This window comes from Lipotes vexillifer, unplaced genomic scaffold (genome assembly GCF_000442215.2).
Source record: "Lipotes vexillifer unplaced genomic scaffold, Lipotes_vexillifer_v1.1 scaffold1103, whole genome shotgun sequence".
Taxonomy (NCBI): domain Eukaryota; kingdom Metazoa; phylum Chordata; class Mammalia; order Artiodactyla; family Lipotidae; genus Lipotes; species Lipotes vexillifer.
In genome coordinates this window covers 725,391-738,540 of record NW_006775759.1, presented here as the reverse complement: position 1 = coordinate 738,540, position 13,150 = coordinate 725,391, and the positions used below count along the sequence as shown (strand labels likewise).

The following is a 13,150-nucleotide window of genomic DNA, read 5'->3' as shown; positions in this document are numbered from 1 at the left end:
TGTTTCATTACTTTTTTCAGGGGTTTTGTCTTGCTCTTTCAGTTGAGAGTAGTTCTCTGCCTTTTCTTTTTACTTGCTCTGTCTCTGTGAATATAGGTGAAACAGTTACCTTTTGTGGTCCTTACGTGGTGTTCTTATGTGGAAGCATCCTTATGTAGATCTTGTGTGCCTTTGGTGGGAGAGCTGTGTTTGATGTGGATTCTAGTCACACATTTCCTTAGGGTGTGCTGGTAGCTATCACCTTGGTGTAGGGGTTGTGGCTGGTGATGGAGAAGCCTGAGCCTGTGCAGGGTGTGAGGTGGAACTTCCACTCTGCTCAGTGGCCATCTCTACCCTTTCACAGGTGGAGTCTGCTCCCAAGGTGCTGGAGCAGAAGGTTGAGAATCTGGCTCGAGCTGGTTGTGTGTTCCATTTAAGTGTGTGTTTTTCCTCCTCCCTGCACTGGGGTCTTTTCCCCAAAGCAGGGGAGTACTGAAGAAAGTGGGGCTCCTGTGCTTAGAATGGTCTGATGCACTGCTTGTGTAGGCATCTGTGGCTACCTCAGACACAGCTCACATTCACATCTCTTCCCCTGTTGTGGTCACTCCAGATCTAGTGCTAGGTTGTGGCATCAAGTGGGCAGGGCTGGAGCATTTGCTCATCTGGGATTGCGTACTTGTGGTCACAGGAGTTCAAGAGCTGTGCTGCCATCAGAAGTCTGGGCTGCTTATGGGGTGCTGTCTTAGTAAGCACCAACAATGGCCTCCACCATCCCACCTGCAAACACCCCAGGCCCCAGGCCACCTCTGCGTCCCAAGATTGAATCTTTTCACAGTTGGTGGGAAATCTCTCTAGATCCGGGGCCAAGCTGTGGTGTGGAGTGGGCGAGGTAGGAGTGTTTGCTTGGCTTGGACTGGGGAGCCCAGTGAGGCAGCAGCCACTAGGGCTGACCTCTCTCTGCCCTGTCTGTTGGCAAACCAGCACCCTTGCATTCCACACGAGTGGAGTCCAGGCTTCTCCAGACTTTCTATCTGTCCCAGCAGTTCTCCAAGCAGCCAGGGGAACTTGTCTCCTTCCTGTAGGACCCTAGAACTGGGATGCCCAGTCTGTGACTTGACCCACACACTTCCCAGGGTGAGTGTCCATCTGTGCAATCTCTCTTTTCCTCTTAGTACCCTCCCAGGGGTATTGGTCCCAGACTGGTGCTTTTCTTCTTGTCCTTCTCAATTATGTGTGTATTTTACTTACAGCCTTGGTTTGTAGGAGTTCTGCCACTTTCCAGTTAGTTTTCCATAATTGTTCCACCTGTAGATGTATTTTTGATGTGTTTGTGGGGGGAGGTGAGCTCCACATCATCTTGCTCCACCACCATTTGATCTTCCTCTGATCAGTGATCTTTGATGTTACTATTGCAAAAAGATTATGACTCACTGAAGGCTCAAGATGATTAGTATTTATTACCAATAAGATGTTTTTAAATTGAGATATGTACATTTTGAAGATGAAATATATTTGACATAAAACATTATGTAATTTAAGTTGAATAATGTATTGATTTGATACATTTATATTCAATATATTGTAATAGGATAGCCATTTTTCATGATAGTTCACACCTCTATCATGTCACATAATTATAATTTCTTTTTGTGGTTGGGATAATTAAGATGTAGTCTCTTAGCAAGTTTGATGATTATAATATAATATGGTTGTCCATATTCACTGTACTGTGCCTTAGATCTCTAGGACTTATTTTTCTATGAGATGCAGATCTGTACCCTTAAAAGACATCTCTCCTATTCTCCTACCCCTCAGCTCCTGGTAACCACCATATTACTCTCTGTTTTTACAAGTTTGACTTTTTTATATTCCACATAAAGTGGATATCATCTAGTATTTGTCTTTCTCTGTCTTTTAAAAAAATAAACAAAATGACAACCTTTAGCTAGATTAGCTAAGGAAGGAAGAAGACATAAATAAAATTAGAAATGAAAGTGGAGACATTATAACTGATGCTACAGAAATACATAGGCTCGTAAGAGACTACTAGGTAGAATTATATGCCAAAAAATTACATTACCAAGAAGAATGAATAAATTCCTAGAAACACGTAATCTATCAAGACTGAATCAGGAAGAATTAGAAAATCTGGACAGTCATAATAAGTAAAGGTATTGAATCAGTTTCAAAAACCTCTCAACAGAAAACCCCAGGACCAGATGGCTTCACTGACAAATTCTATGAAATATTTGAAGAATAATTAATGCCAGTTCTTCAAAAACTCTTCCAAAAAAATTAAAAAGGAGAGAGGGAACACTTCCAAAATTATTCTACAAGGCCAGTATTACCTTGAATATAAGCCATTATCCAGGATGAATATAGATGCAAAAATTCTCATCCAAATATCAGCAAGTCAAATTCAAGAACATATTAAAAGGATTATATAACATGACCAAATGGGATTTATCCCTGGGATGCAAGGATGGTTCAAAGTACCCAAATCAGTAAGTGTAATACATTGCATTAATAGAATGAAATTTAAAATAACTTGATCATCTCAATAAATGTAGAATAACATTTGGCAAGATACAACATCCTTTCCTGATAAAAACCCTCAACATATTGGGTGTAGAAGGAACATACTTCAACATAATAAAGATGTGATATATATAATACACACACACACATGCACACACACAGAACTGAATGTTATTCATCTATGAGAAAGAAGGACATCCTGCCATTTTTTGACAACATGGATGGACTGATGGCATTATGCTAAAATTCGTGCTTTCATTCTAATCTTATTTACTCCTCTATAACTAAATATACATTGTGACATATATTTTGAAAATTGTAATTCTAATTTATATTTTTTTATCCTACAAGAAAACTGTGATCTTATTATAGCTGTTATTTTCCAACTAAACCTCATACTATAGTTGATTTAGTGTAATAAAAAATTCTTTGAGAAAACGATTGTAATGGTGTGATGTGCACATGATAATTTATTTAATTATTGCTTAATTTTGAATATTTACATTACTTCCAGTGTTGGCTTTTATGAATTACTGCCCAAAATATTGTTTTTGCACATCTTGATTAATTTTCTCTGTATGGTTTCTTAGGAGTATACTATGAAGTCAAAGGCTATAGCATTTTTAAGATTCTTGAAGCATTTTGCCAAATGTCTTAATTCTTTAAAAATTACAGAAAATTTCTGAGAACCTAATAATGAATGGAAAAGTTAGTAGCTTGAAGGAATAGTTTCTTTATATAATGAAATCTTCACAATCATTGACGGATTTAAATCTTATTTTGCAATTTAATAGCAACAGCTACTATTACTAATTATTATCATTATCCTACTATTCATCTTTTCTTTGTCCTTATTCCTCTCCTCTTAACCTCCCTTCTTACTAACGCTATCACTTTCCTGCAATGAGAACGGGGAAATCTTTCAAAAACTAGGGTTAGATAGCATAGAACTTTCACTAATCTTATCTCAGCCTTTGTTGGTGCAAATGGCAAAATTTTGTTCTTTTTTATGGCTGAGTAATATTCCATTGTATATATGTACCACATATTTTATTTATTTTTGGCTGCATTGGTTCTTCCTTGCTGTGCATGGGCTTTCTCTAGTTGTGGTGAGTGGGGGCTACTCTTTGCAGTGTGCAGGCTTCTCATTGTGGTGGCTTCTCTTGTTGTGGAGCGTGGGCTCTGGGCATGTGGGCTTCAGTACTTGTGGCTCACAGGCTCTAGAGCACAGACTCAGTAGTTGTGGAACACGGGCTTAGCTGTTCCGTGGCATCTGGGATCTTCCCAGCCTAGGGCTTGAACCCATGTACCCTGCATTGGCAGGCAGATTCTTAACCACTGTGCCAATAGGGAAGCCCTTAAGTCAATTTAAAAGAGATCATATCAATTTAAAATAGATTAGATTCTTGCTTTCCTTCATAAGGAATAGCATCCTATAAACTGAAGAGAATTCTCTGTATTTTTAAACTACAGGAAGTTTTCAGATTCAAGTGGTACAAATTATTTGCTGTTTAGTGTATGTGCAGAGTTTATGGTTCTTATATATGCAGTGTATATTTTCCCTGTTCTCTTTCTGTTAGGCAGCTATGATGTTGAGATGTACATCCCTAAGGGAGCTTTACTGAGGTTTTCTATAGGGTTGGTATAGGCAGAAAACACCTATCCTAATAAACTAAGTTATCTCTTTTATTCTGCAAGTTGTAAAACCCTGGGATTTCAAATGAGGAATGGTTTAAATGCTGATGTGAAAGCTAGGAAATGCTGAATTTGGCTCCAAAAATTGTTAGGTCATACATTTATGTTGTTCAAGAATTGTGTTCTTTTGGCTAGTGCACCAGTGAAGAATCTCAATCCTTAGAAAAGAATTTTATCATTTTATCTTGCTGATCAGATAGCCAAACCTTAAAAAATTCTTAAAATTAAAACAACTTTAACTTAAATGTATTAAATTATATTTTATTTAACTTAAATTTTATTAAATGTATTAAAATTTTAATTCCCTTTATTTTTCATTTAAAAACTTAAAATTTACTTTTAAACAACTCCTTGGGATATCTACTCTTTAGGACTTTGCTAGATTATATAATCTTGATATATTGGAAAACCAGTTTCTAGTAATTTAGAAATTAGATCCAAGTGACTGGTACACATTGGGTTATTGACAGTATGGAATAGCAACAAAATAACAATAAAGACAATAGGTAATATTTTTTCTGGATCACTAAGTATGTTCCAGAGACATTTTGGGTGTTTCATACATACTAACAGATTTTTTCCCCACAACAATATGAGGTTTGTTCTATTATTATAAGAGTTAAGGCGGACATAACTCTGTGAACATTGTATTCTAGTTTTCCATCATTGTTGCCTGTATCTTGCAACAACCAGCTAAATGGTGTCCCTTTTCACTCTTGCCCCTTTACAATCCAATCCAGTGACTACATCCTGTGTGTGTGTTTTTTTTAATGTGAACATCTCTCTCCCTTTCTTTACCCTTTTAATTTTCTCCCTAATGCTCCTACTAGATGTTTCAAACTCCTTATAATTATCTGTCTCCAACTTACCTCTCCAGCATCATCTGCCTCTTTACTCAACCTCTTCCTTTTTAGGCTAAACTTAGACTTCTTGGAAACTGTCATTACTATTCTACCTGCTTTTCTTTTGTGCCTTCTCCTACCCCTGCCCTATCCTGAACATCTTTCAGATCTTGTCTTAATTATCAATGCCTCAGGGATAATATCTGTGATTACTGCTGGATGTTTCCTTAGTGTTGTGGTCTTTCCTTATTATAACAATTTCACACAGTTTTTACTACTTGCTGGTATTCTATCTTTCCAGGTAGAGTGTCAGACGGCAGAAACTGTGTCTACACCATTTCTCTGCATATTAGCACTTATTTCTGGAATATGCTAGTCATTTTATAATTATTCTTTTAATTTTTTATAATAATTCTATTAATGAAGTCTGATGCTTTATTATGTATTGAATAATGAAAGTAATTTTACTGACATATTCTCAAAGTCTTCCACTTTATTCTGTATTGATAATGAAATTCTGATACTTGCGTTGGTATAGAAATAAATATGAGTTTCTAATTGGCAAGTCACTTTATCTAGCATCCCACATCTCTCTCACTGTAATTAAACATTCTAAATAAAGAACACAGGATTATTCCTATTGAAAATGCAATGTAAACAAAATAAACAAAACAAAATAAATAGGAATAGGTAACCTTAGGCAGGGGTTTGGCTGGTTTGCAGTGGAGGCCTCCAACAAATTGAAAATTTGGTAGCAGTGGGAGAGGAAATTCAAAATCCCAGTATGTTTGAATGAGCCACATTTCAGCTTTCCCCATTGTCTTTAATAATGTAGTCGGTCTTCCTGGAAGGTTAAACTAAAACAACAAGAGTTAGATCAAATGAGAGTATTGCTATGTGAATATAGTAGGTAGTTTTTGGAAAGGAGCTTGGAATGATATAGCCAAAGATGTTTGAAAGTGTTCTCTAATAAAGCAAATATATATGTATGTGTATAGTGTACATCATATTGTATCATATTATATCATATCATATCATATAATACAGAAACCGAGCTATACAAGTAGAAACAATTCCTAAATGCTACCTAGATACTTGTGCTACAAATATGTGTGTAACTCTTCAATCTTCCTGTCTTCATTTATCAAGGCATTTTATGAGGTTTCTAGTGATTTTTTTAAGTTAAAAAAAGAAGTTTAGTAATATGGATATATAATTGCTTGGAGAAGTCCTAAGTGATTCAGTTTGTGTTTTATGACTTCCTGGAGGAGAATCTGTATGAGTAATGGGAAACAGGGTTATACCTTACCCTATAATTTAATATTTTGATAATATTTATGAAATCATTTTATATTTTCATTTCGTTGTTTCACTTATAAGAGACAAAATTCTGTTACTTTATACAAACTCACCTTCCAAGGCACTAGGAAAATTAGGACTTCATGCTGCCAACTAAAAATATGACTTACCTAGTACTTCGCTGTAAAACTGATTCCATTTCTTCTCATTAAATGTCTGGAACCAAAAGTCAAAATAAAGTGCATATATCATATTTTTGACCCTCTCCGTGAATGTCATGTGATCACTTAATTCTGAAAACGTAGCAGGTACATAGGATGGTGGGAATGGAAGTCTTCCACTATACTTTTCAGCTGAATAGCCAGGAGAGAAGTGGAGACTGTACACTAAAGTTACTTTAAGTACCTCAGCCAGCAGCTCACCACAGGATCCAACAGCATCTGCAAGAACAACATCAAAACTTGATTAATGTAGTTTTATCATCATCTTCTTTTTCGAAACAACATCTTTACAGATATTCATAAGCATATCAGAAAGTTCCCAAAATAAACTTCTCAATGATGAAAAATATGTCCACAATGAATTTTTTGCCAGATATGTCCATTTCTCTACCAAATGCTTGATGGCATGCTTCAAATTATCTTTAGTTAAAGACATAGGGAAAGTCTCAAACTTAATAGCAGATGGTTTGTTGGGATCAATAAGAATGGAAGCTGAAGTTGTCAGAAGAGTCACCTTATGACCCCTCATGACAAGTTCATCCAGGATTGTCTTCATATTCATCCAATGACTGTATTTCATTGGCCGTGCCAGCACCTTTCCACAACTTCCAGAGCTAAAGTAGCAAGTCAGCTGTAGTAGCAGCAGAAGTGAGAGCCATTTCACAGACATCTTGTTCATATGCAATACTTTTAAAAAGTTACATTATCCTTTTGCCATTGCTCACGCTTATATCCAAGGAGAAATCAATCAGGATGTTAAATTATAACTCCTGTGCCTCAAATAACTACATTATATGAATAGTCACAGCTGTGGAAATCAAGTGAAAGGGCAAAGCATAGAAAACTTCAAGTTTATACTGGTGTTTAATATTATTTCATCAGTGCTATCACCCATCTAAAAGCTGAGCTCAAACCTTGCACACGCAAATCAGTTATTATGTAAGAGAGAAAAATAGTGTAACAACAGTGGCAAGTGAGAGGCTCTTGTGCCTGCAGTCCCCTTGACACAGAATTAGAGATAATGTAACATCAACAGGATGGAGGGTTAGGAGGTCCCAACACTTGTATCCCCCACAAAAGCAACAAAAACAATAAATGAGCAACTACAAACCAATGTAAATTACTTTAGGAAAGCTCTGGACTACAATGAAGAAGCAGCAGAAACCCTGCAGATTGCAAAAACTGAGGATGGCCCTGTAAAAAAGCTTGGGAAAGATTTTACCTCCATCACCTCATCCTCCAGTTCAGAGCAGCTTGGCACCCACAGAAATTCCTTCAAATGGATTTCACCCCATGGGGAGAAGAAGAGCAGGAGAATCCCAGAGAGCTTCACCATCATAGAGGTTTGCAGTATTTGCTACTGAGGACTTCCACAGTCTTCACCAAACACTGATTACAGCAGACACAGAGCTGTCCAGAGTCCCTGCTTCTGTGTCTTTCCTGAGGCTGGAAATGTTGCTGTGGTGAGATCTGACACTTGGAGCCCCATCACTCCGGTACCTTGCTTTCCCTTGTTGAGTTGCCACAATGCCTGACTATCTATGAGACTGGAGCTCTTGCTCTATGCCCTGCCCACAGGTATTAAGTCAGTACTTTGTCTTGCCATAACTGGGGCAATGCTGCTATTGCTTGGACTTTACTGTGTATTCCTAGTTGGGGCTTTGACTGGTCATTACCTAGGCTGAGCTGCTGAGATACCCACCATTCCTAGAGCCTAAGTCACAGCTTTAACCTATCATTGCTGGGGCTAAAATGCTGCTATTTTGTACCTCACCCTGGGTCAGGGTTCTGATACACAATTACCACGGCCACACTGCTGGGGCTCTGCACCACAACCCATGGGTCCTAACTTGCAACTTTAACAGGCCATTGCTGAGCACACGCTGCTGCTGCTCTGTGACTTCCACTAGGGCCAGAATTGGAATCTTGGCCCACCATTTCCAGGCTGTGCAGCTACAGGACCCTGGACCCCTGGACCTAAGCCATTGTAGAACCCTGTCATCTCAGGGCCTGTAACACTGCTGCATCCCACTCACCCCCCCACACAAATATATTAACTATATGTCAAATGCCTAGAACTACAACTATATACAGGTTTTACATGCTTGCTTTTTATATTTATTAAGAGAAGAAAGAAGACATATGCATTTATATTGTCATATAATTACTTATCTCACCAGTTCTCTCTGTTTTATCATGGTGATTAGAATTGCAATCTGGGTTTAGTTCCTTCAGTTTGAAGACTTTCTTTTAGTTTTTCCTATAAGGCAGATTTCCCAGCAATGAATTTTTTGGGGGGGAGTGGAGGGAGAGGAATATCTGTATTTTGCCCTCATTTTTGAAAGATAGTTTTGTTTGATATAGAACTTTTGGTTGACAGTTTTGTCTTTCAGTGCTTTGAATATGTCATCCCACTGCCATAGAGATTCCATTGTTTCTGATGAGATAAAAGTGATGTCTTATTGGAGTTCGCTTGTATAGATAAATTACTTTTCTTTTAGTGCTTCAAGACTTTCTGTCTTTAGCTTTCAACATATCATTAGGTCTGTGTATGGCTCTCCTACGTTTATCGTACTTGGACTTGGTTGAACAATTGGGATACATAGGTTAATGCTTTTCATCATATTTGGGATGTTTTCAGGCATTATTTAAAAAAATATTTTGCTTTGCTCCTTTTTCTCTGACACTCCCATTTTGTGTATGTTACTGTGCTTAATTCTGTCCCACAATTCTCAACCCCTCAGTTCATTTTTCTTCATTCTTTTTTCTCTCTGTTCTTTGAGTTGTATTATCTTATTGATCTATCTTCAAGTTTGCAGGGTTTTTTTTAAAATTTATTTTTGTCTGTGTTGGATCTTTGTTGCTGTGTGTGGACTCTCTCTAGTTGCAGTCAGCGGGGGCTATTCTTCATTGTGGTGCACGGGCTTTTCACTGTGGTGGCTTCTCCTGTTGCAGAGCACAGGCTCTAAGTGCGTGGCTTCAGGAGTTGTGGTGTGCAGGCTCAGTAGTTGTCACGCGCGGGCTTGTTGCTCCACGGCATGTGGGGTCTTCCTGGACTAGAGCTCAAACCCATGTCCCCTGTATTGGCAGGTGGATTCTTAACCACTGCACCATCAGGAAAGTCCCTTGCAGGCTTTTTTGTTTTGTTTTGTTTTGAAAGTTCAGCAAGATTTTATTTTTTTTTGGATAGACATTGATGATCTGATTTTTAAATTCATATGGAAAGGAAAAGGACCTAGCATAGCCAAAGTTGTATATCAAACTTTAAAAAGGAAAACAAAGTTGAAGGACTAACATTACCTGATTTCAGGAGTTATTGTAAAGCTAAGTAATCAAGAGAGTATGGTACTGGTGCAAAGACAGACAAATAGATCAGCAGAATAGAATAGCAAGTCCAGAACCTAACCCACACACATATGGCACACATATATGGACAACTGATTTTTGACAAAGGTGTAAAGACAATTTAGTGGAGAAAGGATAGCCTTTTCAACAAGTGGTGCTGGCATAACAGGATAGGCATGTGCCAAAAAAACCCCAAAAAATAAACCAAAAAAAGAACTTCAAACCATACCTTGTACCATATACAAAAATTAACTTAAAATGGATCATAAAATCAAACGCAAAATCTACAACTAGGGCTTCCCTGGTGGCGCAGTGGTTGAGAGTCCGCCTACCGATGCAGGGGACACGGGTTCCTGCCCCGGTCCAGGAAGATCCCATATGCCGCGGAGCGGCTGGGCCCGTGGGCCATGGCCACTGGGCCTGCGTGTCCGGAGCCTGTGCTCTGCAGCAGGAGAGGCCGCAGCGGTGAGAGGCCCGCGTACCTCAAAAAAAAAAAAAAAAACCTACAACTATAAAACTCCTAGGAGAAAACTTTCATGACCTTGAGTTGGGCAAAGATTTCTTAAATATGACACCAAAAGCATGGTTCAGAAAAGGCAAAACTGATCAACTGGACTTTATCAAAGTTAAAACTTCTCTTTGAAAGATATTTTTAAAAGAATGAAAGACAAACCACAGACTGAGAGAAAATATTTGCAAATAATATGTGTGATAAAGGAAGGACTTGTATCAAGAATACGTAAATAACGCTCTTAGAACGCAATTAGAAAACAAAAATATCATTTGTAAAACAGGCAGAGGAGTTGAGCAAATACATCAGTAAGGAAGATATATGGTGATAAATAAGGCACAAGAAAAGATGCTTAACATTATTAGTCATTAGGGAAATGCAAATTAAAACCATGAGGTACCACTATACACCTATTTTTTTATTTTGCGGTACGCGGGCCTCTCAGTGTTGTGGCCTCTCCCGTTACAGAGCACGGGCTCCGGACACGCAGGCTCAGCAGCCATGGCTCACGGGCCCAGCCGCTCTGCGGCGTGTGGGATCTTCCCGGACTGGGGCATGAACCCGTGCCCCCTCCATTGGCAGGCGGACTCTCAACCACTGCGCCACCAGGGAAGCCCTACACCTATTTTTTTTTTTTTTATTTCGTAGTTACATGTTTTATTAATCACGTCTGAGAAAAGTCACTGATTTTCATTTTGTACAGCATTACCTTGTAAGGACAAGATACAGTAACAACTTCAAAGCTTTTTGCATATCAGAGCTGAAACTGAAAGCATCTCCATAATTGAATTTTCACTTCTTATTTGTAATAAGTTTATCCTTAGAAGGATACTTCATAGTGTTTAATCACAGATGAGTTTGGGCATTGCTATCACTCAATAATGTTAAGCATCTGCCAGGATCTCTCCTATACTCTATATTAATTTTTTCTCCGTTAAGCAAATATTTATTGGCAGCCTGTGGGAATAAGATACATCTAGGTCCTCTTTCCTTGGTATATTCACAAAAGCCTCTGAAACTAAATTTCCAAGTCAGGCCATACTAAGCCATGGCATAGTAAGTTTTCATCATTAACAGTTCTTTCTTTTTTTTTTTTTTATTCAAACAGCAAGTCACAAAAATTATAATCATTCTCATCAGTTCACTCAGTCCCATGTAATTAATTTTTTTATCTTGATCTTTTGTTAGCACTTTTATGAATTCATCAGTTTTCCATTAGAGTTCAGAAAATGCTTATTCATTCAGTTCAGCAGTATAGTCAGTTACCAGAAACCTGTGCTTGTCAGAGTCTTTTCCATGAATTCCTTGAAGATGAAAACCTTTTATAGGAACATTTTTGCAAAAGCATCAGAGTACACCCAGAACTGTCTGTAAATGACAAAAGACTTAAAAATGACCACGGTTAAAGATTTGATGAAAGTTCATAATAATGCAATTGACAAGGAAATTTAGTTATTTCTGAGATATACATTTAAAAATAATAACTAGAATTATGACTTCTAACATCTAACATACCAGAATATATGATTTTTAGGAATTTCATGTAATGTCTGAAACATTTATATTAACATATTTCTATACAAATAACCCAAAGGAAGTTTAGTATTAATTTTAGAATTTTATTTTATTTATTTTTTATACAGCAGGTTCTTATTAGTCATCAATTTTATACACTTCAGTGTATACATGTCAATCCCAATCACCAAATTCATCACACCACCATCTCCACCCACCCCTGCTACTTTCCCGCCTTGGTGTCCATACGTTTGTTCTCTACATCTATGTCTCAAATTCTGTCCTTCAAACCGGTTCATCTGTACCATTTTTCTAGGTTCCACATACATGCGTCAATATACGATATTTGTTTTTCTTTTTCTTACTTCACTCTGTATGACAGTCTGTAGATCCATCCACGTCTCAACAAATGACCCAATTTCGTTCCTTTTTATGGCTGAGTAATGTTCCATTTTTTATATGTACCACTTCTTCTTTGTCCATTTGTCTGTCAATGGGCATCTAGGTTGCTTCCATGACCTGGCTATTGTAAATAGTGCTGCAATGAACATTGGGGTGCATGTGTCTTTTTGAATTATGGTTTTCTCTGGGTATATGCGCAGTAGTGGGATTGCTGGATCATATGGTAGTTCTAATTTTAGTTTTTTAAGGAACCTCCGTACTGTTCTCCATAGTGGCTGTATCAATTTACATTCCCACAAACAGTGCAAGAGGGTTCCCTTTTCTCCACACCCTCTCCAGCATTTGTTGTTTCTAGATTTTCTGGTGATGCCCATTCTAACTGGTGTGAGGTGATACCTCATTGTAATTTTGATTTGCATTTCTCTAATAATTAGTGATGTTGAGCAGCTTTTCATGTGCTTCTTGGCCATGTGTATGTCTTCTTTGGAGAAATGTCTATTTAGGTCTTCTGCCCATTTTTGGATTGTGTTGTTTGTTTTTTTGATATTGAGCTGCATGAGCTGTTTATATATTTTGGAGATTAATCCTTTGTCTGTTGATCCGTTTGCAAATATTTTCTCCCATTCTGAGGGTTGTCTTTTCGTCTTGTTTATGGTTTCCTTTGCTGTGCAAAAGCTTTAAAGTTTCATTAGGTCCCACTTGTTTATTTTTGTTTTTATTTCCTTACTCTAGGAGGTGGATCAAAAAAGATGTTGTGATTTATGTCAAAGAGTGTTCTTCCTATGTTTTCCTCTAAGAGTTTT

General features: G+C 37.7%; 1 protein-coding gene across 1 annotated transcript; it reads right to left on the bottom strand.

Annotated features, from left to right (window-relative positions):
* Window positions 1–597: 597 nt before the first annotated feature.
* Window positions 598–7,253, bottom strand: LOC103081112 (UDP-glucuronosyltransferase 2B4). Its single transcript, XM_007472305.1, is given in 3 exon segments — window positions 598–945; window positions 5,750–5,898; window positions 6,524–7,253. Coding segments are annotated over 3 exon segments (1,227 nt in total).
* Between the last annotated feature and the right edge of the window lie 5,897 nt (window positions 7,254–13,150).